This window comes from Falco cherrug, chromosome 15 (genome assembly GCF_023634085.1).
Source record: "Falco cherrug isolate bFalChe1 chromosome 15, bFalChe1.pri, whole genome shotgun sequence".
Classification (NCBI taxonomy): Eukaryota; Metazoa; Chordata; class Aves; order Falconiformes; family Falconidae; genus Falco; species Falco cherrug.
In genome coordinates this window covers 5202483-5223066 of record NC_073711.1, presented here as the reverse complement: position 1 = coordinate 5223066, position 20584 = coordinate 5202483, and the positions used below count along the sequence as shown (strand labels likewise).

General features: G+C 41.8%; 1 protein-coding gene across 1 annotated transcript in view; it reads right to left on the bottom strand.

The window, feature by feature from the left end:
• Positions 1-20584, bottom strand: part of COL4A6 (collagen type IV alpha 6 chain) — a 139466-nt gene that overhangs the window by 17881 nt on the left and 101001 nt on the right. The window contains exons 10-25 of the mRNA XM_055727498.1: positions 20493-20528; positions 20312-20353; positions 19355-19447; positions 18262-18315; positions 16793-16852; positions 15822-15866; positions 14546-14599; positions 13190-13259; positions 12337-12447; positions 11381-11530; positions 9701-9805; positions 8885-9045; positions 7686-7865; positions 6909-7092; positions 1611-1682; positions 1098-1205 (exon numbers count right to left, since the gene is read on the bottom strand). Coding sequence (XP_055583473.1) covers positions 1098-1205; positions 1611-1682; positions 6909-7092; positions 7686-7865; positions 8885-9045; positions 9701-9805; positions 11381-11530; positions 12337-12447; positions 13190-13259; positions 14546-14599; positions 15822-15866; positions 16793-16852; positions 18262-18315; positions 19355-19447; positions 20312-20353; positions 20493-20528 — 1525 coding nt within the window. The remainder of the gene's footprint in view (positions 1-1097; positions 1206-1610; positions 1683-6908; positions 7093-7685; positions 7866-8884; positions 9046-9700; positions 9806-11380; positions 11531-12336; positions 12448-13189; positions 13260-14545; positions 14600-15821; positions 15867-16792; positions 16853-18261; positions 18316-19354; positions 19448-20311; positions 20354-20492; positions 20529-20584) is intronic.

Sequence of the window (20584 nt, the reverse complement as noted above, 5' to 3'; positions counted from 1 at the left end):
GTGTTAATGGTTGGACTTGATGATCTTAAAGGTCTTTTCCAACCTAAACGATTCTATGATTCTGTGATACTACAATATTTGCTTCCAATAGCATCTTTAACAAAATAAATATTTAAAAAATTTCCATGCTAGAAAAAGTTGTTTGGAAAGTTCAAAACCATTCAAATATCCTTTCACTTTTTTTTTTTTTTTAAAAGAATACTTTAGGAGTATCTGGGAGCTGCAGCTAGTTGCAGCTTTACAAGCTTGGTTTCACTAGATGGCAGATTAGGCAAAAAGGACAAAAAAAAAAAAAAGGAGTAAAATGGCCATTTCGGGCTACAGACAGGTAATTATCTCACTACCACTACCACCCCCCCAAGCTGCAAAGATGTTATACTCATCACACCTTTCTTACTCTGCCTCTATGACAGCCAACTTCTGGCACGGTGCAGTAGAAGACACTGGCAGCCTTGGTACAAGGACTGGAAAGTACTCTCCCTGTATCAAGCAGACACTAAACTGCACTGCTATGTGGATGTGTCACACTGCTCTGGGGTTATGTCATGAAACCAGCGACTCCATAAAGGTGACATGCCCCCTTAACGTAGCGAAAGGATAACAGATTTCGTCAGTCATATCCAGAGAAACCTGATGGATACACAGCAACCTAACTTTAGGCATCTTCTCTCACGACCTCTGTTTCATGTTCTTTATTTATACAACCATCAGAAATTCCCACAGCTAAAATGCCTTTACCAGAGTACCACATGGCTTAAAACAAGTTTTACACTAAACTTGTAGTTAACCCAAACTGTAACAGAGCACATGGTGACAGTCTCTGGAGAAACAAATTGCGTTGGTTGTCCTCTTTTCTTCCAGCAGTGCCATAATATTATAGGCAGCTAACACATATCTTGAGCATTTTTTTTTGTTTTCTTCCAAGCTGCAACCACTTGCTTGCAGAGATTGCATTTGAAGGAGCCCAGTGGAGCAAACAATGGAGCATTATGAATGTACCAGACAGATAAGTGGCTAGAAGGTCAGACAACTCTTTTGATAAAATACTGTACACATTAATCAGACAATAAAAAGAACTCCAGTAACTTGCTTCTTACCAGGTTCCCCTTGCAAGCCTATTATTCCTGGAAATCCTGGCTGTCCTTTTGACCCATGTAGTCCAGGTTGGCCTGGAATGCCAGGAAAGCCCTTGCTGCCTTTGGGACCTAAGGGTAAAAATGTATTAATGATTGAATAGTGGAAGACAAAAACACAGCACAAAAATACAGCATCAGATCTTTCCTGCAAAGCTTGTGCTACGAACACTCACTGGATATGCAATTTAAGCTACATAAAGTCTCAAAGCTATGCAAGTTTCATCAGCTGCATAAACTTAGAAGGAGAGGGCTTGTGTTCAGAGGCTACATGAAAGCAAAAAAATGGTGCAGTTATTAAGATCCTACATGGGATTTAAGCTTAGACTCTTTGAAAAAGAAAAAAGAACATTGCTCTGACAGTTAACTCTCTGCAACAACTATCACTCGGAGATTAATTAGCAGGTATTATCTTCCTTGAGGAATAACTGCTTCTTGGTAGTCAGCCAGTGCATTACAATAAATTTGTCTCCCTACCTGGCAATCCTGGAAAGCCGGGAGTCCCTGGGGGCCCATACGCTCCAGGAACTATGCAGGGCAAGGTGATACCTAAAACAAAGAGACACTGAGGTTGCACACAGCCCTTTTCAGAAAGACAGGTCAGAAGAGGAACATTTAGCATTCAGATGCTTTTTACAGGATATATCGTAAAGTGGCTGTGAGTGAACTTACACACATCAGACACTGCTGACATCTCAAATATGGGATGTTAAAGAAAAGAGAAAGCATTCAGAGCCTGGTGGTTGTTTAATCTCATCCCTACTACTGGCTTACTGCATGACCAGTAAAAGGCAGCAGCTATTGCTGCGGACTACTTGTACCATGATATCCACAGCTTACACTCAGCAACTGGTCCTCCCTATCGCAGGGGCTATGCAACAGGCACTGAAAAGGCAGTCTCTGACTCAGAGAGCTTAAGGTTGAGGCTAAAAGCTTTTAAAAGTCAGTGGGAGCCAACAGGTGCTCCTGACTTTTAAAAATTGAGCATGTTTCTAAGCTGTATACAAACAGTACACTACAGTGCAGATGTAAGATAAAATGCATTACCTAGGAAATACTGACAGGTGTTTAAAAAAACCCCTGTATCCCAAGAGTCTAGGCCAGAGAGATGCATGCATGGAGGGTGAAACAGCAAGGATTTTTTTTATTTCAGCCTTAATCTCCAACTCTTTCTTCTACACTCTGTCAGACTAAGAAATAACCACATGGCTTGAAAGTTTATTAGCAGCAAACAAGACTCAGCAATTGCAAAGCTCTTTGAAAGACTTTTACTTCTCAAAAATAGGGTCTGTTTGTAATAGCAATCCCTCTTCAGTGGAAAATAAAATGCATGTGGCACTATCAGTTGCCAGCACATCAGATTTACCTGAAAGATCTCAAACACTTCCAACATGCCTCCTTGTAGGTCACTGGCGATCTGAAGTCACATTCACACTGTCACAGAAATGACCATCACAAAAACTAATTCTAGACTTTCCAACTCCAGAAACACTTCCAGTTATTTTAAGTGGAGTCTGTGCTAGAACTATAGCATTAGCTCCTACACTGTGATAGCTGGCTTAGCCTTAAACTATCATAGATATACTTTCTATAAATTAAAGTCTAAAGGATTTTAAAAGCTATTTAGTCAGAGAGATTACATACAAAAAATGACTAAATGCAACTGGGGGAAGAGAGCTGGGTTTTTTTCATTACTCTGAAAACTTCTACATGCACAGAGGAACAGCTGCCTACCTGCACTGGAGCCCAATACTTATTAATTCAAATCTGTCATCAACTACAAGGCCAATTAAGGATGAGGTAATTGGGTATCACATTGTTTCTCATTTCCTTACAAGTTTCTATACAGGATGCTTCTATTGGAGTTCCATTCCCAGACTGACAAGCCATTCAAGAGCACTACAAATTGTAACTGCTCTTAGTTCCAAGGAGGTAAGCTGGTCTAAATCAGGCATCTCTTCCAGCACAGCAATGTAAATTAAACACTTTCTTTCCGGAAAATATTATCATTTTCAGATGACTAACAAGTTTGATTGACAAAAGACACAGAGTCATACTATTTCCTGGATAAATCAGATCAAATCAGTGGATTCATATGGATAATAAATACGGGTCTTTGCTTCCAACACTGACACTGAGAGCAGGGATCTCAAAATGACCTAACCCAGCACCCAGTATGTCTCTTCTGGTGCAGAAACTCTAAAGATCCCTAAGAATGTTTTGGTTGAAACAGTGCTAAGAACTGGTTCAGCCACATTCTTTTTGGGTTCTTCTCAATAGATTTCAACTCTGTTCACAAAAGACTACGTGAAAATATTTTGATGCCTACCTCCAACCAGTGACAGAAAGTTAAGCTTTCGGTTTAGGGTCCAACCCGAAATCCAGTCAGGGCAAGCAGATTTGAGCATCCCTCTCTCCTGTTGCCAAATGTCAGAGAGTGATTCTGGTTTGACCTCCCATTTCTACCCTCTTTCATTCCACCCTCAACCCTAATTTTCATTACATCGTTATTCTGATCTGAGTGATTGATTTCATTATTCAGACTTGTGAGAAGAAAGAACAATCCTAATCCCAAATTCTAGCTAGTCAGGGCTGCTAACAGGTGTAAGTTCTAGTATAAAGAAAGAAGCAAAGCTCATGTGAAAAGCAGGATGTAGTAGGGAATGAGACGGAACATCCAGGGTGTCTAATGTACTGACATACTGGGATACTATGCAAATTCTGAAGGGAAATCAGTACATTTTCTAATTTGATGTGAGAGAACATAAGGTCAGTTCTCAATTAATTACTTTTATCTTGATGTAATGCATTCACTGATACCAAAATTTGTTTAAACATTATTATATTCATGACAACATATCTACAGGGAGTTGCAATAACACTTCCATTCCTACACAAAGCCAAAGAGTGCTCTGTTTTCATCTGTGACAGCAATTCATAGAATCACAGACTGTTTTGGGTTGGAAGGGACCTTAAAGACCATTTGGTTCCAGCCCGTGCCACAGGCAGGGACACCTTCCACCAGACCAGGTTGCCCAGAGCCCCGTCCAGCCTGGCCTTGGGCACTGCCAGGGATGGGGCACCCACAGCTGCTCTGGGCAGCCTGGGCTGGTGTCTCACCACCCTCACGGTGAGGAATTTCTTCCTAATAGCTCATCTAAATCTCCCCTCTTTCAGTTTAAAGCCGTTGCCCCTTGTCCTATCACTACATGCCCTTGTGAAAGCTCCCTCCAGCTTTCCTGCAGCCCCCGTCAGGCACTGGCAGGCTGTGCAGGGTCTCCCTGGAGCCTTCTCCTCTCCAGGCTGAACCACCCCAACTCTCCCAGCCTGTCTGCACAGCAGAGCTGCTCCAGCCTCTGAGCGTCTTCATGGCCCCTCCGGCCTCCCTCCGACAGGTCCGTGTCCTTCCTGTGCTGGGCCCCAGAGCTGCACGCAGCGCTGCAGGGGGCTCAGGAGAGCAGAGAGGCACAATCACCTGCCTCGACCTGCTGGCCACGCTGCTTTTGGTGCAGCCCAGGATACCGTTGGCTGGCTGGGCTGACAGCGCACATCGACAGCTCATAGTCAGTTTTTCACCCACTAATACCCCCAAGTCCTTCTCCTCAGGACAGCTCTCAATCCACTCGATCCATTGCCCAGCCTGTACCTGTGCTTGGGATTGCCCCAACCCATGTGCAGGACCTTGCACTTGGCCTTGCTGAACTTCATGAGGTTCGCACAGGCCCACTGCTCAGGCCTGTCACAGTCCCTCTGGGTGGCACCCCTGCCCTCCAGCGTGTTGACCACCCCACACAGCTTGGTGTCACAGCAAACTTGCTGAGGGTGCACTCAGTCCCACTGTCCATGTCACCAACAACAATGTTAAACATCACTGGTCCCAGTTCCAACCCCTGAGGCACGCCACTCGTCACTGATCTCCACTTGGACATTGGGCCACTGACTGCAACTCTTAGAGTGTGGCCACCCAGCCAATTCCTTATCCACCAAGTGGTTCATCTGTCATATCCACGTCTCTCCAACCTAGAGACAAGGATGTCATGTGAGACAGTGTCAAATGCTTTGCATAAGCCCCCTTTATAGTCAGCATTAGCTTTGAGAACAGAGGTTCAAAACTAAGATACCCATGATCCATTTTATGCTTTGAATGAATATGGGCACCCGGTACCACGACTGCAACACACACACTGCCGCCTGCACTTGGGTACACTTTGACAAAGCATTCTTTTGATAAAGTAAAAGTGAAATGGTAGGGACACAAAATAAAAATTCCATTTCTGGTCTTCTGCAATCTTATGTGAGCCTGATGCTGAATGCTTTATAAAATAAAAAGTTGAGGTCCATCTCTAAGACATTTCCTCTACAGATACAAAACAACAAAAAATGACATTTTTCAAAAAGCAAGCATTCGGGACAGCAACTGGCATGGAAAATGACATTTAATTAATACTGTTGCATTCACATCACATGGCTTGAAGGACTGTCTTATGTGAATTTTCCAAAAACAACTCTGTACAATAGCATATGCTGTATTTTACAGTATTAGCTGGCAACAGAATACTTGAACAATGGATTTTTCATGTGAGGATAGGTGAAATGCAAATAAGACTGTTCCCTTGTGTGCTTTGCGAAATGATATAAGCAAGGCTTAGTGTAAAAATTATATAAGTGAAACTTAATGTTCCCCAGCTACTTAATACCCTACATTATCATGGTTTACACAGTAAGTTCCCAGTATCAAGGAAAATAATTATGAAACCATCATGTCAGGCATAAAAGTGAAATATGGGCAATTCCAACATTTTAGAGTAATCTCATAATACCATATAAAATCAGCCGAGCTTTTTATAAAATACCGAGTCAGACTTTTCCAAAGCAAGACCGTTTCACCCTGTTTTACTGCATGAACTTGAGCAATACTCCTCAGTGGTGTCTTTGACATGGTAACTTCAGTAGGTCACAGACTCTTTTTAAATGTCTTTCCTCATTTTCACCATAAGGTCTTTCAGTCTGGGCAGTATACGAAGTGATTATTTCTTCCACCCACCCACATTTCTTTAATATTAGATGAAACGTACTATATCAAAGGGTCTTTTAATGTATGCAAATTATTTCCTAGTTATGGAGGGAATGATGCATTCACAAGTTTTCTTACACATCTCTATGGAGGTGCAAACTAAATTAGCTAATGACTTATTCACACTTTCCCACATATTTTGACTATAGATACTCTTCTACAAAGGACCGTTCATTGTTAGCAAAGCTTTGATGTAGCATTCATAATAAACTGGCTTCTGATGTGCTCCACAGAATATCTAGTGTTCACATCATGCACAGAGCATTTTACTTTTACTTATCTTACAATGCAAATTTAATTTAGTGGATTTTGTGAGAGACAATCTACCAAACAAAGATGTAAGCATTCATAGCTATGAATTAGTAAAGCTTTTAGCATTTAGCATGTGACTTGAATTGGAAAAAAAGCTTAGGCAGACTGTTCCAGGGGGACATTAATGCTAGCTGTCTCCTCACCCCATAACAACAACCCAGCATGAACTGATGTGAGGTAACATGCCATCCGGCATGTCTGTGCAACCTTCCCAGCGCTATTCTGGCCTAGCTCTCACCGCCCGCTGGGTTTAAGATTCCTCCACCAACACCTCATACTGCAGTGGTCTTACCACCAGGGTTTCTGAACTCAGAACATCAGTTTAGCAGTGCAGAAACCTAGGCAACAATGCACCTTTTCAAAATAAGAGCAGACTCAGCAACACCTACCTGGAGGGCCTGGAAGACCTGCTTGTCCTGGAAACCCATCCATTCCTGGGTCACCTGGTGGTCCACGAACTCCACTAGGACCTGGATATCCAACGCCAGGAGAACCAGTTTCTCCACGATGGCCCTTGGAGCCAGGCAATCCTGGCAGTCCTTTTTCACCTGGGAAACCTAGCCCACCATCACCCTGCGCACAGCAAAGACAATCACAGCTGAAAATAAGAGAGATGTAGAAAGAATATACACCACTAATATTTTAACAAGTGTGTAAGAGTTTGGTCAGTTCTGTGCAAGGTTCAGACGAGCGTGGGAAGGTACACGGAAACCACTATAAGTTTTCCTGCATTTTGAAATAATGATGGATAAGTCAGTGACTATTACAAATAATATTTCATGCTATATTTGCCAAAATGTAAACATTATATAGGCTGAAAGTCATTCACTTTCTTTTTAATTCAAAAAGCCTGGTGTGATTTTGCTATTCCAAGATCTGACTCATAATTATGCCTACAATGTCTTTTATCTTTTAGGACACAACATAAAACAGCATTAGGGTCTACCCAGCTACTGGAAGTTTATCTTTTGACTGGGTAGCCAGAGGCATGATGAGTGCCAATTATTAATCCTGACCAAGACAAATTTGTGCTCAGGGACTATGAGCTTTTTATATATTTGGAGGCTTACTACAGGGCGAATGAGGAGTAGTAAGCCAGTCCTTTCTATTAGCTCTGCTCCTTATTCCAGTTCTGAAGCACTGCTGCTCAGTTCATCTGAACTTACTGGAGGGCCTGGTGGGCCAGGCAAGCCTGGAAGTCCATCCCTGCCAGGGGTTCCTGGGATGCCTGAAGGTCCTCTGGGTGCTGTCGCACCACGGTCCCCACGAGCACCTCTGCCTGTTGCAAAGGACGAATCCCCTTTTTCTCCCTTAGGGCCTGGAAAACCTTGCTGACCAGCCAAAGCCTACAGACCAAAAGATAAAAACCCAGGAATATGAACATGCAGAGAAAAGGCTTTGCTTCTTAAAAATGTCATATGAGGAATGGACACAACGTCTGGAGCTAGAAAGAATCTCCAAAAGGTTTCCTATAGTATACATTACACTAGGAAAAAAAAAAAAAAAGAAAAAAAAGAAGAGGAGGTTTGATTATTTCCAAATGTTTCTATCAAGTCACTACAGCTTTACAGTGGCAAGCCAAGCCCTGGTATATAAAATTATGGTGACAGCAATCTTAGATGGCAGCTGGGAACATGACATCACTCATGGTATAACAGTGCCCAGGTATTGAATCTTCTTCCCTATTACCTGGTGTGCTGCATTTACTGACACTGATAAAGATACTCGGAAGACAAAAGACCTGCATCTCTACGGACTACAATTTTCAAAAGTAAATACTGCCAATGAGCAATGCTCAGCACTTTGGAAAATCCTGTTTGTTATAGTTGCTGTTTCATAAAAAAAACAGCTCAACTCTCACTAATGTATTTAGCATGCAGCAGTTGAGAAGGAGACTGTACCTAAGGCATACAGGTTTTATAGCTATGAGCGATGATGTGGAAAGATGTCACCATTCAATTTTTCAGATTTTCTCTCCATGCAGATGTCTATCTGCTCCCCCAGCCACCCCTCACTTTAGAAGAGCCTTGGGTTTAATCCATGTACGCCTATGGCCAAGAAGCCCTGGCATGAATATTTTTTAACTGTTTTTCACTTCACTGCTAAATGTGCAGTTCTCAGAACTTAAGAACCATTTATTTTCCCATTTTTTATAGGTGATAATTTCTCTACTTTCAGCTTCTTTCCACAGATCAGTTTCTGGATTGGTTTTTTTTTGGTTTTGGTTTTTTTTTTTAATCCAAAAGGTAGAAGAAAATATGCAAAAAATGTATTCTGCTTTCACTACAATCAACATCAGCAATTGCACACGGGCACTTTTTCTCCTTTAATTAATGACAACCAATATAAACTCTTCCTGCCTTACCGGAGGGCCTCGCAGTCCTGGTGCACCCACAGTGCCTGGGTCTCCACCAACGCCCTTAATCCCAGGCACACCAGGGCTTCCCGACGGACCTGGTGGACCTGAGATGCCTTTTAGACCAGCTCTTGTAACTCCTCCATCACAAGCACAATCACCTGCCTCTCCTGGAAAACACAGTCAACACTCAAAACCAGATGGCTTTAGGAGAGTTTTAGGACAGAAGTCCTGTGATTTTTTAAAGAGATAGTTATACGTCAGAGCAAGCAAATCCATACTCCCACTCACAGTAGGTTACAATGACCCTCAGCTGGATATCTTTGTATCTCCCTGAATCATAACTGGCCATGGATCCAAACAACCACAAAGCACAGTGATGTCTGCATCATCATGGCTTTTGCTGCTGGTTCTGTCACACACTAAGACCCAAATTCTCACCATTTTTATCAGAGAGAAGAATAAAATTAAGTTCCTCTGTCATTTCCAGCCTATACTGCAAGAAGCAGTGAACAAGATTTTATGTCTAAGTCTCATTATTATGGCTTTAAAGTATAACTTACTTAGCCAACTTTCTGCCTATGAGATGTTTATCTGCCTATTTGCCTGAGCAGAGTAGGAAGTAGGAAATAGGATTTTGCTGGCAGTGCTGTGCACAACTCTCTCTAAATTGTAAAGGCTGTTGGCTCCTTTAATCCATCTCAGCCTCCCATGATCTGGCATAAAGACACTTCGACCTCATCTCTGAGGATATTAACCACATGTAAGTATCTTTCTGAGGCCCAATGACTGCTAAAATGCTCTCCTAAAACAGAAGTTAGTTACCTTTGTACCCCTTTGGACCCAAAGCTCCTGGCAGCCCTCTTTGACCAGGCTCCCCTGGGGCCCCAGTCCTTCCATTCAGGATTGTGTCCGGGGGGAACGAAGGGCCTATATGTGAAAAGACAGCAAGCAAAAGCCATGAGAAGGCTAGATTTCCAGCTCATCAATTATTCACTACTTCAGTTATGCAACAGACAGAAACGGCACCAGATTAAACTGCAGCTGTGGAAGCTCCACAAGGAGATGGAACTCAGTTGGTATCACAGGCTGCAGTCCTCTGCCAGATGTTTGGTTCTAGCTTATTTCATACAGAAACATGTGTTCATACAGGACAGCAAAAGCTCTCACATGTGGATGCAGCAGAGTTTCTTTCCTCTCCTGCTCTACCTCTGCACTTTTTCGAAGACTTAGGAGTTGGCCGAAGAACCAGCCAAGCTGTGAACAGGTTGTATAAAGAAGGGCAAATGACTTGGGTCATGGCAGATACGTCTTTACAGCTCCAGGAGAAGCTGAGATAGAAGCTGAAGGGGCAAATCAATGTATTGGTGACTGTGATGACTGGCTATTGCTCTCTTCGTTGACACAGAAGCTATCATTCACGAGCAGTGTCACTGCTGCTGCTGGCATGGTAGAGTCATGCCCAGAGTTACCTGCCTCCTGTGTAGCTTCTTCTCATTAAGTTGCTGCAGCTTGACTAAATGGCAAAAAAGGTTAAGGGGACCTTCCCTGTCCCTCACTTTATAAATGCAGGATTATTTTCTGCATCTCTATATGCTGAAGAGAATGAAACATGAGCTGACAGAAACAGCAGTGGAAAGTGATCTAACATAACCTAAAACGAGTGTGTCCAAAAAACCCTTCCCCTCAGTGACAACAGTAAGTCTGACGTTACATGGAAACAAACTGCAACCATCAGCTGAAAACAGTTACAAGAGCTTTACAGACTCTGCAGAAAAATGAGCTGGATTTGACTAGCAAACAGTTATTGATAAGAGAGCACTTATTTCTTCCTCACAGAAAATCATTGCATCAGACCACGCTCATTGGCTCCATCACTGGAGTATGTCCTGTTTTAAAAGCTTGGCTCTCAAAAATAAAACAGGTTGTTTGAACTCGGCTTATGGCAGAACAGCAAAATACAAGGTTTGTGTACAATCAACTCTCTTAATGTAATACTCAATTTCTGAGGAAAACAATGCATAATTAATCCAATCAGGGCACCCATACAAATAAACATGTAGAAATAAAATCACATTTCCTTAGGTCTGAAAACTGTCTCTTCAGGCATGCTATCTGGCTCCTGGTACCTCAAAATACTGACAAGACTAGACATTTACTCCAGGTGCTCATAAAATCGTGGTCTATTCTTCATCTAAGCCAGCAGAAAACTAGCCTAGAACCTCAAAGTCCTCAAAGTGTTGTAAATGGTGTCTACACAACCTTGTGCTTCAGTCTCTCAGGCTACCACTCCAACAACAATTAGCTGTATTTTCTTACTTCAGAGGCATGTCTGCTGATAAATACATATAAGATTGTGAGTTACAGACACAATGAAGTGTCAATCAAACATTTAAGATTTACAGATGAATAATCCTCACTGGCACAGAAATAAATATATACATGCTTATTGGTCTTTTTTCATTCTGAATCCAATATAAAAATAGATGTTAAAAATATACATACGTGGTGAACCAGGCAATCCTGGTGCTCCTGCCAGACCTGGTAAACCAGCTCTGCCAGGAGTGCCTGGGAATCCAATTGTTGCTCTTCCTGGTTCTCCCACTTCACCCTTCACACCTGGAACACCTGGAGACCCTCCAAGGCCCATTCCATCTAGACAACAGTGACACAATGAGCAGCTCTGCAGCAGCAAACACATTCTAGTATTTTTAATGTTATGAAAATTACTGCTGTGCCCTGAACTGCAACCAGGTTAGCAGTTTGTATTTGCACACAAAGGAAAACTTACTAATGGGAGGCACCAACTGGCTCCCATTTACACACGCCTTTGGTCATCCAAAAAACTTCAAAGGGCTGCATTTCAGTCCCACTGATCAGTTAGACAATTAACTATATAAGTCTGTGGTTTATTTATTTCCTTTGAGTGAGATAATTTCCTTAGTACCTAGTCTCTAGATCATGGCAGTCCAGGACTTCACAGATGACGTTCAAGTGAAACAGAAACTTTCAAGTGAGAACTTTGATGGGATGAATGGGTTCCACCTACAGTGGGTTTATCTAGTCAATCCGTTAGCTCTCTATTGCAAATATGAAAAGTCATTAAAAAAATAATTTGCTATGATTTAAAAAGTAGGAAAGGTTCTGCCAATCAACCAATTCAAAATGGAAATCATCCAACCAACCTCCTGTGTACACGGCTACACCAAATATTCACACCTGAAGACTTGGCTGGGCAGTAATAATTGTGGGATTAATTCTGCTCCCACCCAGGTCAACCTGTTTGGTTTCCCTGTGTGTCATCCCTGACCCTGCATCTCATACAGCGGTCTGCAAATCAGCCAGCTGGAGATCAGGTCCGGGAGAGGCTTGCTCCAATACCTTCACCATCTCCAGGCCACTACCCAGAGCAACAAACACAGAAAACAGCCTGCTAAGTGCAGTGCGAGCAGCTGCTTTACCTCTCTCCAGGCCTGGAAACCCTGGAGCTCCTGGAAGGCCTGGTAAACCCCCGATCCCTTCATCTCCTGGAGGACCAGGTATTCCTGGGTTTCCAGGGTCACCTGGGGCACCTATTAGACAAATACAGGAAAACAAGGGGGGAAATCTATGTGAATTTCTGCTGAAAGATTCTGTTCAGTCAACTACCCTGGTGGCCAGTTATCTCATTGACAACAAAGGTTGCAAAGCCGTTAAGAGTAAACCTGTTAGTCAACATTAAAAATAATGGGAAAAATTCCTCCTGACCTGTCAAGAGGTTGTTTCAAACTTGACTGCACGTGAAGGAGGAAAAATAGGCAAAATCACACAATTTGTCCCCTTACCTTCACAGCTTCAGAGACTGTTCCCATCCAGGTCCCATTCAGCTGTGGTGTTAACGGAGTTCATTTTCTCAACAATATTCTTACCACATTGAATGACAAACAATAGCAGAACAACATTCAGAGTACCCATTTCCAAGAAACCCAAAGAAGCCATTTTTCCTCAGTACACTGAAGACAGACACACAGGTAGACACCAGCACTTCCCCGTGCTCACACAGTCAGCCTCCCAGGCACTAAATTCCACTCTGCTTTGAAACATATCATTCTGCAATGAGGGTATGAAAGGTTTATTGCAAACTCTAAAGTTATAAAGTTATATGGGATGACCAAAAGTATCTGTATGCTATCAATACAGAAATTAAAGGAAAAATAACAAGGGATGGGTTAGACCTAATACACAATGTGGAAAAGTGGTAAAATATAGTAAGAAGGGAAGCTGGATCAGAAAAAGTGCTTTAGACGAGTTCCAAAACAAAATGGAAATGTGTACCTGAAATGACTACACCTTCCCTGTCAATAACAATAGGAGGGCCTGGGGGACCGACGTCACCTAATTCACCCTGTAGAAGAAAACAGATTCACGCCACATTCAGATGGGTGATGGAGGGCAAGACTGCTTGTCAGGAAACAGACTGTATTATGGTAGCAATGCCTGCGGTCATTCACTGACTAACCATCATTCTTTCTCTTGGTGAAGAATTCACTTTGCTCTTCTGCTACTGCCTGATGAAACTGATGGCTGCTTCAGATAAAGTGTTTGCTGCTATCCAACTGTCCTCTGAAGGCATCCCGTTACCTCAGCGGGAAGCACAGACACATATATACCATGTCTGCTGCAGATGTTATCATGTCAGCATATTGACCAATATCAAGTAAATATTCTTTGTTCACCTTGTGGTAAAAGTGAAAGGGCTGCTATGAACATACCCACCTTTAAAAGCGTTCATCGCTGCAGCTATCTGTTGCCTTGGAATTCTGAACTTCCAGTAATAGGAACTTCCAGGAAAATGGATTCCTCCATAAAATCACCCAAGTAGAACAAGCAAGTTGTGACAAACTGCAGAATCACTCCTTCCTCTCACTCTAACACAGGATCAAATTCCCTTTGAAATAGGAAGTGCAATACCTGACCGTTGTCCAAACTGCCATCACACTCAAAGTATAAACACCATGCAGAGAGCCAAGGCAGCGCACGCTTTGTTGCTTTTTCCAGTAATACTCCTCTGTGCATAAACCTGTACTACTACTTCTCCCATGTGCTCTGCACAAAAATGCCCTGCATTACTCGCATTTCACACCTGCCAACCATATAACAATCTTGGTGGTGGATAAGCGTTTTTCACAGCAAACTATTACCCAACCATTTCCCACTCAGTTTCCTGATGCCTGGCTGCCCAAGTTGTGATATACCCAGAAAACGTCTGCTGCGCATTGCCCATTTCCAGTATGAGAAATCGAACACATTCTTTTCAGGCTTGTCAATATTTGTAGATCTGTCACCTAAGACTTCTGATAGCCTTGGTAACCATCTTAACATCCACTTCCATCTAATCTTGTCCCAGTTGTCCAGTAACTATGGCATTGGTGCAAGGATAAAAGAGACCAGAGAGACTACACCTACAGTTCTAAGTTAGATGAATGAACATTGTAAAGGTATTAAAATAGGTGACTGTTCATAGTTCAGCGACCATTCATTTTTACCCCTAACAATAAAGTAAATGACGAACTGAAACACTGAATTATAGTGATGCAGAGGTAAATAAGGGACCTGATTGGGGAAATGCTAAGTATTTACGCAAATATCTTTAAAAAACCAATGCTTAAGTATTTTGATGTGAGAAGTTACCTTCATGCCTTCGACTCCATCCAGTCCTGGATAGCCTGGAATACCCGGATGACCCTGCAAAGTCACACAAGGGCACATTGTTACACAGTGAGACAATAAGACAGTGGCGTTATTTGTTAGCTGAGACATCTGCAGTGCCTGGACCTGAATCACAAACCAAATTCATTTTCCTACCAAACATTTGCAGAAGAAATAGAGAAAACTGATAGCATCAATTTCTCAGCGCTCACAAAATACCAGAGATCCTTCAGGCCTCCTTGTGCTGTAAAGATGGTGAGAACTTGTGAGCAGGCATGAGGGTAACCAAATCAGGAGGACACCTTGAAGTTCTCACTGAACTGTAGAAATGCTTGTGGAGTGAGGAGTCTAGAACATTATCTTCCTTGTCCTCCACACGTTCCCCTCCAACAAATTACTGGCACCAAAGCATGTAAAGTGACACTGGGAGATCCAGCTGTGCAGCTATCCATTTCCTGGCAGCATTCACAGGGACACCAAAATTCCCTGTCTGGGTGTGTGACTGGAAATCTACACAGAAGTGATCTTCTGTTCTCTATTGGGTAACATATTCCACCTGGCCCAGTATGGATTGCAAACCCACTGCCACTGCAGACAAAATGGGATATTCCAAGAGCTCTGGAGCAGGGAGCCTTAACTTTAAACCTTGCCCATGATTCTGAAGTCTTGGACAGTTGTAGACCCTAATATAGCCCATACACAGTATTGCTGAGAAACTTGCCCTTTAGGGCTTGTTTTTAATCGTATAATGTTAACAAACCAATAAGAATTAGATTATATTGGATATACCATCACCTTCAGTATATCTTGAAAAGGACACACATAAAACAAAATACACAAGAAAGTGACTGAATTCTAGGCTGAAAAATGAAAATTGTATTTCTGAAAGTTGCTTTCTCAAACAATTTCCACTGCTGAATCTGCAAGTGGAAGTGCTTTAACACATTTTCAGTCCCTTGATCATCTGGTCATTTCCACCCCAAAAGGAGAAAAGTAGGAGAGTTGATCGTTCTAGGAGGGAATGTGCAATTTCCAATCTGTGGAGGTGGTCCTCTGAGCAGGTAGGGGTAACCAGAGAGACAACTAAAGGGATCTAGAATTTTACATGGACTTTCCAGTTAGCTCTCACTAGTTCAATAAGGCAGGTGCATTCATCTATCAGTGAACTTGGAGCCACTAGATAAGGAAGTCAGTAGATCCTAAGAAGTTCAATGGCTTCTGTAATTGTAAGTTCAGTAGAAAATGAAATAAACTTCACCTTTCTCCCTGGGATCCCATCAGATCCATCCAGTCCCAGAAGACCCTAGGAACAGCAAAAAAACATTAACTTTCAGACGCTCCATCTCAGTCTGTTTGTCTTCTATCAGGCTCCAAATATCTCAGCAGGAGAGTGAAAAGATAAAACTTTCAAAAGGAGAAGCTACCACTGATTTTCCACATCTCCCAAATAATAACTATCATCATTGAAAGAATTCAGCCAAATAACAGATAAAAGAAGTCTCATCTTCTTTAGCCTTTGTCTTTCTCATCAGTGGTTCAAGTTAAATAAGTCATAGTGTCTCAGCTTACTAGGAAGTTAGGTAGGTACTTTGTAATTATAAAGACATGAAACAATGCAATCAAGACTTTTTGCCTTGACAATGTATTCTGCACATGCAGAACAGAATGTCTTGGTCTTCCTGCTGTGTATAACCACACCTACAAGATCATCATGGTTTGAAGAATCTATGGCTGGCACGTGATGGAGCATGCTGTTAACTCCCACATCCACTGACCAATTAGACCAACGTCTATTGCCTGCTTGCCCATTACTTCCCCAAATATTTATCTGTGTTCTCTCATGGCTGGTTCTGGCACTGGTTAAGGGCTCCTTAAAGCCCCTGTAAGGCCTCTTTATTATCTTCATTATGACCTCCTGCAAGCTTCCTTTTCTGTGAAGTTTTCAAAATATGGAAAAACACAGGCCCAGCATTATCAAGACCTCCACTAAATACTTCCGTATTATTTTCTTGGACTGCCTTGTCTGCATACACCTTTCATTTCACCTTTAAGCTGAGACTTTACTGAGATAAGAACCATCTGTCCATTCTGTTGGTGTATGGTGCTGGCTACTGTGGGATCCAGTCCCATGTCTGAGACTCCTACATGCTTTGGGAATGCTTCTGTTGATGAAAGGTCCACTTCATGTGTTTGGGAACAGGCATTTAAGGACTTTGTAAAGTTACGTACCCTGCCACCTGGTAAGCCAGGCACACCTTTTTCTCCTTTTTCTCCAGCACCTCCAAAGCCCTGAGGAAAAATGTCAGCATTAAATCTGTGATCTGTTTGGAATTGAATAGCACAGCCCTAAGACAAAATAAGCACAAACCCATCTATTAATATAAACGGTACAACCGAGAGACAAGGGGAACTGACTGTTTCTGCTGAGACCCTTTTCCCCAAGAAAGCAAACCTGTATCAACTAGACCTGGCAGCACATGCCGTACATCACCTTCTCCATTCCCCATGACTACCATCCATTTAAACCGTGGCACAACTCCCAGTAACAAATGCAAGTAACCCTATGCTATAAACAGCAAAGTCCTGCCACTGCTACTCTGTATGTTATTCTACATTTCAAAATTATTTCAAATCTCATTTCTTAACAGCAGCAGCTCAAGGGAGAGTACACTTTTTTTATTTCTAAAGCCTAAGAATGACACAAAACTAGAATTTTCACGCTCAACATTTGGAAATATTTGGTGGTTTTCCCAGTCAGCAAGAAGTATCAAATCCAGAGACAGAACACCAGGATTTAATTCCAGCGAGAGTTACAGTAGTTAAGCAATTTTCAGGCTTCAGTCTTGAAATATCTTATGGTTGTGGTTAAGTTCACACATATGTTCAATCCCACCAGCTTCAATGGGCCTCTTGTGATGCATAAAGCTAAACATGCACATAATGGAACATGTCCAGAAAGGCTAATAACAAACCGTGCTTCATGTACAGGTTTTTCTTGCACGTCTTTCTACTAAGAACATCTGTACATTGAAGAAGCTGGCAAACAATTTATCTTATTAGTCAGAAGTTCCACAAAATATTTATTCCCTAAAATTATAAAAATAACATGTGTTTACAAAGGGTTATAAGCTGGGAAATAGTTCTCTGGAATCCAGGAATAAATTGTTGTCCTTGATTCATACAGAGAAGATGCTACACATTCCTGAGTTTATGAGCACTAATGTTAAACAGCCCATTTTAAAACTGGCTATATAGAGACAGACAGAAAGATCTGCATGTGCTTTACAACTTTAAAGCAAAATAACAAAAAAAAAAAAATGATTAAACATAGTTAAAAGGAAAAAAAAAAAACCCAAGGGATTTTTTAAAAATATGTCTAGCTGTCTGTGGGACATCAAGAAACATTGCCATCAAGTGGCCATGCAAGGGGTACGTCTGCTTGAAGGCATCCTGGGCAAACCGCAGTTCCAGGCACTGAAATGATGGCTGCTTTGTAAACCTCTGTAGTAGGACAGCGTTCTCTTCTCTACAAAATCCATTCAGATTACAGTTACACTCTTCAAAAAGTCTTGTGGATGTTTTTATCAGATTTTCAAAGTGTTTTCTAGAAATTCCTGTAGAGACCTTGTGAGCTATTCCGAGTGTGTTGAACCATCTAACTCATTAGGCCCACATTAAAAACTCTCCTCTGCCCTTACCGGTATGCCAGGCAATCCTTTGGCTCCCGGGAATCCTTGGGGGCCTGGCTCACCCTGACAAGGGGAAGAGATAAACACAATAAATCATTGTGCCTGTGAAAGCAAGACTTTTCCCAATCTACCCATCATGCTTCTGACTCCTAAAATAAGGCCTTGTAATTTGTCAGCAAGTATACTTGATTTGTGTCATCACGTGCCAGATATAGTGTCTCTCAGCACAGTGCCAGTGCATGCAACAGATTGTGACCACTTCCCATGGCTTCAAATCCCACCACCTGGGAACTGCTGTTCTACTGCCCTCCATTGCTAGAAGTCAAACTAGAAGCATTTCATATCTTCAGGGAATTGGAGCATGCACAGTACTTCATGGAAAGCAGCAAACACATGATGAGATATCATAATGTCTTCACAATCCCGCTTACAAATTCAAGAGTGAGCCAAAAGGAATGGTGTTTGTTTGAATCTCACCTCCCACTAATACAACTCCACCAAGTAAGACTGTATGTCTCATGACTTATGCAGGGGCTTAGGCAAGCTCAGACTGGGCTCCCAAACCAGCCTGTATAGGTCCCGGATTAATTCAGTATGCCTAAATTTCAGATGTGTAGGGAATCTTTAACTCAAGATCCATACAGCTTTCATAAAAACACTGATGAGTATGTGTCTCAGTAAATGCCAGGATAACAAAGTAAAGGAGACAAATCCAATTATTTCAGAGTAGTGTGCATCGTAGCCAAAGGAAAAGAACTGGAGCTTTTTATTTATTTTTCTAAATGGATTTGGGTTTTTTGCTTCAGTTGACACAATTTCATAGGTCCAACAGAAATGAACTACAGTTCATTTATTTTTAGGATTAATGATGAAAACCTTTAAAAAGCTTTCAGATTTCTCCTTCTGAGAGTATGCATTCTCCAGTGGTCCACAATGCTTGGAACCAAGAATATTTTCATTCAATAGCCATCTGGCAGATTAAACCAGTTCAGAAAATCATTTTGATTTGGAAATACAACAGCTCTCACTGTCCAGTGATTTCATTCAGCCCTGAATGAAGGAGCATGGGGAGGGGGTGGGTTTGTAGACTGAATTTACAGACCTTTTCTCCTTGCTTCCCTTTTGGAAATCCCATGAATTCCAGTATTCCAGTGGATGGTGGGGGACCTGGAGGGCCTGGCAGCCCAACATCACCCTATTGGCAGAAGAGGAAGCCATTAACATAGGCAGAACATGTATGATATCCTAAGAAAATGGCTTGTGAATCAGAAAAGAGCCACTCTAATTATATCCCACATACATAATATCTGTGTGCCTGAATGCTGGCGCAGGACTTCAGTTATGGAAGTCCAAAGATCAGACTGAAAATTAAGATTAATAAAATGCATTAAATCTGTTTCAGAAGAGTTGTGGATATAAAACATGGCAAGGGGGAAAAAATAAAGGTACAGCTTTTGAATCAACAGGAAAACACTCCAGAAAAACTTTGGGAAGAAATATGAAAGAAGACAATAAACAATTAGAAATGTAGAATGCTGAGAACCAATTTTAACAGCAGCAGGATCAAGTCCCACACTGAGAACTTTGAGAAGAAGCTCCATTATGCCAATGTAAATTCTCACAAAGACTGCAGGACACCCATTTAGGATAGTGAGACTATAAATTACACATCAGTTGTCCCAAAGAATATTATGAAAGCCAAAAAAGAATGAAGTCGGCAGAACAATTCAATACATGAGCTGAGGGTCCAAAGAAACTGAAAGACAGAGATTTAAAGATGTCTAATAACCTCATGTCTCAATAACCATGAAAATGCTGTGCTAATTGAGATTTTCCCTTTTCCTCATCTGGAGAAAGCTCCCATCCTTTTCTTGTGTACCAGCAGATAAGAAACCAGCAAGACTCTTCAGTATTTGGACTGTCAATCAGTCCAAGAGAAGAAAAGAAAAAGGAAAAGAAGAAAATGCTAGAATCTAGTAACTTTCTAGAGGATCAAGCTATGATGGAACACTAGAGTATTATCTCATGCTCTTTCCATAACAGAATAAGTTTCACTTACCTTTTCTCCCTTCTCTCCTTGAAAGCCTAGTCCCATGTTACCCTAGGAGAGAAAAAAAAACCAATGATGAATGAATAATAAACCAACCACAACAGCAGCATCACTATCATCTAGGCCCACAGCACTGTTAAAAAAGCCAACGAGCAGGTGTAGAAGGAAGACAGGAGAGGTAGGTACTTACTTTTGGACCTGGTGGCCCAGGGGGACCCATTGGACCCTAAAAGTGAACAAGAGCAAGATTTTATTTCTTTTGACTTAATTAGGATACACACA